This window comes from Acyrthosiphon pisum, chromosome X (assembly GCF_005508785.2).
Source record: "Acyrthosiphon pisum isolate AL4f chromosome X, pea_aphid_22Mar2018_4r6ur, whole genome shotgun sequence".
Lineage (NCBI taxonomy): Eukaryota > Metazoa > Arthropoda > Insecta > Hemiptera > Aphididae > Acyrthosiphon > Acyrthosiphon pisum.
The window spans coordinates 75773485-75777672 of NC_042493.1; the positions used below are offsets into that span (position 1 = coordinate 75773485).

General features: G+C 28.4%; 1 protein-coding gene across 1 annotated transcript in view; it reads right to left on the bottom strand.

Annotated features, from left to right (window-relative positions):
- LOC107882985 overlaps window positions 1–3535 on the bottom strand; it is a 3882-nt gene extending 347 nt beyond the window's left edge. Inside the window, exons 1-8 of the mRNA XM_029485247.1 lie at window positions 2645–3535; window positions 2344–2566; window positions 2017–2277; window positions 1573–1947; window positions 720–1250; window positions 535–629; window positions 200–399; window positions 7–84 (exon numbers count right to left, since the gene is read on the bottom strand). Coding sequence (XP_029341107.1) covers window positions 7–84; window positions 200–399; window positions 535–629; window positions 720–1250; window positions 1573–1947; window positions 2017–2277; window positions 2344–2566; window positions 2645–3040 — 2159 coding nt within the window. The 5' untranslated portion in view covers window positions 3041–3535. The remainder of the gene's footprint in view (window positions 1–6; window positions 85–199; window positions 400–534; window positions 630–719; window positions 1251–1572; window positions 1948–2016; window positions 2278–2343; window positions 2567–2644) is intronic.
- Window positions 3536–4188: the final 653 nt, after the last annotated feature.

Here is a 4188-nt window from a genome sequence, read left to right on the forward strand (position 1 = left end):
GGGGGCTCAACAATATCACTCTTTTGCATCCGTTTTTTGTATTGGGAATCAACGATCTCGGGTAATAAACATTCTTCATAAAATCTGAAAAATATAATAAATGCTAGACTTACAAAAATACCAATAGAATTTTACTAATTCATATTAGAAACCAAAAATACAATAACATTTTAATTTACTATTATTTACAAACAATTACAATTTCAAATTTGATTCCATTTTTTCTTTCCAAAACACTGCTGAATAATTAATAATTTCAAGTTTGTTCCACTTCGGAGTAAATATGAAAAAATAACATAAATTTCGTTTAGTAATATGCATTTGGCCCTGAATCTGATAATAATAATTACTATCTTCTTTCAACTTGATTGTATTGTTTTTATTTATTAAATAAGGAATCTAAAAGCAACATAACTATATTATAGTGGATATTACAATTTACAATACATTTTTATTTAAACTATTATTCGAATAAAGTATTTTATATATTAAATACTCCTGATTACGAAGTACAAAAATAGTTACAAAACTAACCTTCTTTTCAAGAAGAGCTTGTTCCAAACTTTCATGATCCTTAACAGAAAACGGACATTTTACTTCAACAGTAGCATTATCTTCTATCAAACCATCTATAATTATATTATATAAAATTAAATATGTTTTTTTGTGTGTAAACAAAATTTGTACAATACATATCAAATAATGAAAAAATGCGTTACCAGGTGTTGCTGCTAAGTATGGAATATTATCGTCAATAAATAACCCACATTTTTGTATTGGTTTTTTAATGATTTTTTCCAATGTTCTTATAGCCATATCTTCCGATTCTTTACCATAGTCGATGGCATTACTTATAGTGTTATTGGTGTTATATAAAATTTCAAACACCGTATTTTTACACGAAGTGTTAGGCCGCATCTTACAAATTTTACCAAAATTAGAAGCTGTAAGACGATTTCTTCGTTCAGTAAACCAAGTTTGGCTATCGGATTGGTTTCGGGTTTCATACTCTAATGTTTTTTTGGCAGTTAATGAAAGTGAAAGTGATTTTATAAATTCTGCTTTCTTATTTTTCATTTCTTCCTCGGACAAAAAATCGTCCAAGGGTTCAGCTAGTCCATAATGTTCGTCGGGGCCGCATGATATTTTTTTTGATTTATACACTCCAGATAATTTAAAAAGTGCTCTCCTGCGTCTTAATGTTATTCGTTTATCTGCCGCATGCTTCAAAAATTTTTTGGCTACGATTCCTATACACATAAAATAATATTAAAACAACTACCTTCATAATAATAATAAATTAATACTATTCATAAATTATAAATACTGAAAAATAATTCATAATGAAATATTTTATTTATTTAATTATTGTACCTATACCTATATATACCTTTAATATACAAATTATTTCAATTTTTAATTTTACTGATAGCTAATACGATACACCAAAATATAAAAACGTGAAATGTGAAATATAAGTTTTGGCAGTATTTATTTAATTTTAATTTGTAATCAATTTTTTTTAATTTGAAAGCATCGTCGTAGACTATAGATACTTTTTAAATAATGTACCTGGACTTTTGGTTGTTATCTTTTTGTGAATCTCTCGTATATAATTGCCATTTGTATTAAATGATACTACAGCAGTATATATTCTAGTGCTGTACGACTGTTTTTGAGAAAAATTAATTCGTTTACCGCCTATATGTTTATTAATGACACTATTAAACTGTTCGCAAATGTTGTTATCAACATCAAGTAATAAACTTTTTGCATTATCAGCAACACGTCTTAGTGCGGTATAAATATCTTTCATTAAACCACATTGCAATACTTCGTCGATCAAATTCAGTTCGTATAACTTTCTTCCAGTGCAAAAATATTGAGCACAATTAGTGTGTTTGCCAAATATATGGTATGGACTATTTAAAATATCCTTTCGCAAACCTGAAACATATATATACAGCATATTATATGCATTGTTTTTTTTTTTTTATATTCCATTTTAAACGTTACCTTCAATTTTTTGATAATTTGATTCGTCGAGATTTTTTCGATACTTTATTGATTTAGTGATAGCGGTTCTAAATCGAATAATGTTTCTAACTATAAACTTCCTTATGAAACATGGATATTTAGTTATTCTAGTAAGGTTCATCAATTTTTGACTATAATTGCGGAGAATGTGATTCCTACATTCTATTTTTTCAACAAGAAATGTAGGTCCATATGGCATTACTTCGTTTAGTCTCTTTGTAACGCTGCTATCTCCATCACCTATAAACAATAATTGATGCTTCGTGATTGTATGAACGTTTAAAAAGTAATATTAGTTCAGTTTACCAATAAGTTTGTTGAATTTTAAGCCATGCAATTCAATACTATTTAAAAAGCCTTCTGCTATTCCATCAGCTTCCATACTTGTAGCCCCTTTTGTCCAGTTTAAAAAACATTTATGTGGCTTAGGGTCTAGTTTGACAATTTTAGCCCTTTCACAAATTGCGCAATATCGGTTTCGTATTCCGACAAACAATACTTTTTTTGTACGATAACCAATAATTGTAGCCTATATATAAATAAAATAAAATTATTGGAAATACTAATGATCAAAAAATATACTTAAATTATCTTATAACTATCACACCGCTCCTGAATATGCGTCGTATTTAGTTTTGTAACTACGTTTACTCCACTGTCCGTCGGCAACTACTGGGCACATAGGTATACCGTCGATATCGACATCACCTGCTTCCAGCGCTAATTGTTTTTCCTCAATACCGGCAAGTTTCATGACATTCCAAGCAGTAACTTTTATATCTTCACTTAAAATGTCAGTGAGTTTGATGTATGTGTTTGGAGACATACATGGTATGTCAATACTTGCTGAAAGTTCAGCCAATTGTGTATAACCTATACCAATAGCACAAGTACCATTGGTAATGGCTTTGTTTATTGGTATATATTCCAGTTTTTTAGTTTCTGATAAAATTGTAGTCAATAAGTTGCACATTTTAATTTTATATATTTTTACATTTTTCATATGTAATTACAATAGAATATTTTTATATCATTATATTCAATTTATATGTACCACTTACCAGGTTGTGGCTCAGATTTTTACATTGAATGATTTTTGTTAATTGTTATAAATGGTTTTTTGAGTGTTTCTTTTTTATATCATACCCAAATAGTTCGATTATTCAAGTAATACGGTTTATTAAAATAGTTTACAGCAAAACTACCTATTATAAAAGTCGTAGAGACTAGAGAAGAACTTTTTTTACAATCGTAAGAAGCCTGATTTTTTATATTTTTATTCATAAGTTAAATAATTAACCGATAAAAAGTAAAAAACAAAATTATAGTTTTTATTTGTATAAAATTCGGATACGAAGAAGGCGCCCACACCCTAGTGAATAAAGTATGGCATAAAAACATGGTTTCGTAATTTAAGTAATACGGCTTATTGAAGCGGTTTGCAATAAAAATATCTATTATAAAATTTGTAAAAAAGAACTTTTATAACAATCGAATTTTTTATATTTTTATTAATTAGTTAAATAATTAATCGTTATGAGTAAAAAAAAAAATTGTTAATTTACCATGCTATATTGGACGATTAGAATACGATAACAAAAATCGGATTTCTTACGATTGTTAAAAATGTTCTACTCTACAATTTTCTACAATTTTTATAATAGGTATTTTTACTGTAAATTACTTCAATAAGCCGTATTACTTGAAGAACAAAATTATAGTTTTTATTTGTATAAAATTCGGATACGAATACAAAATATAAAATCGAACCAAATAAAATAATAATTGTTACAAATAATATAATAATCATTTTCTTATCTGTTTATTTATAAACTATGTACGGGCCCTCGGCTGCGATAGGAAACCTGTTTTGACCATGGTGCGGTACTGCCGTTACGGCGTGCGGGGTGGTGGTATGAATACCTAGTATCGAACGCTGCCACTGCTAACGGGCGCAGCACTTGACGGGCGTAATTTTCTGCAGTTTTCTTATAAAACATACTTTGCCGGATCAAATAATATGGGTTACTGAGTGGTTTAATTGCAAAAACACCTATGAACAAAATTGTAGAGGAGATTTTTATCTGGGTCCGTAAGAAGCCCGATTTTTGATATCTTTAAAACATCATGAAATATATCGTGATTAATAAT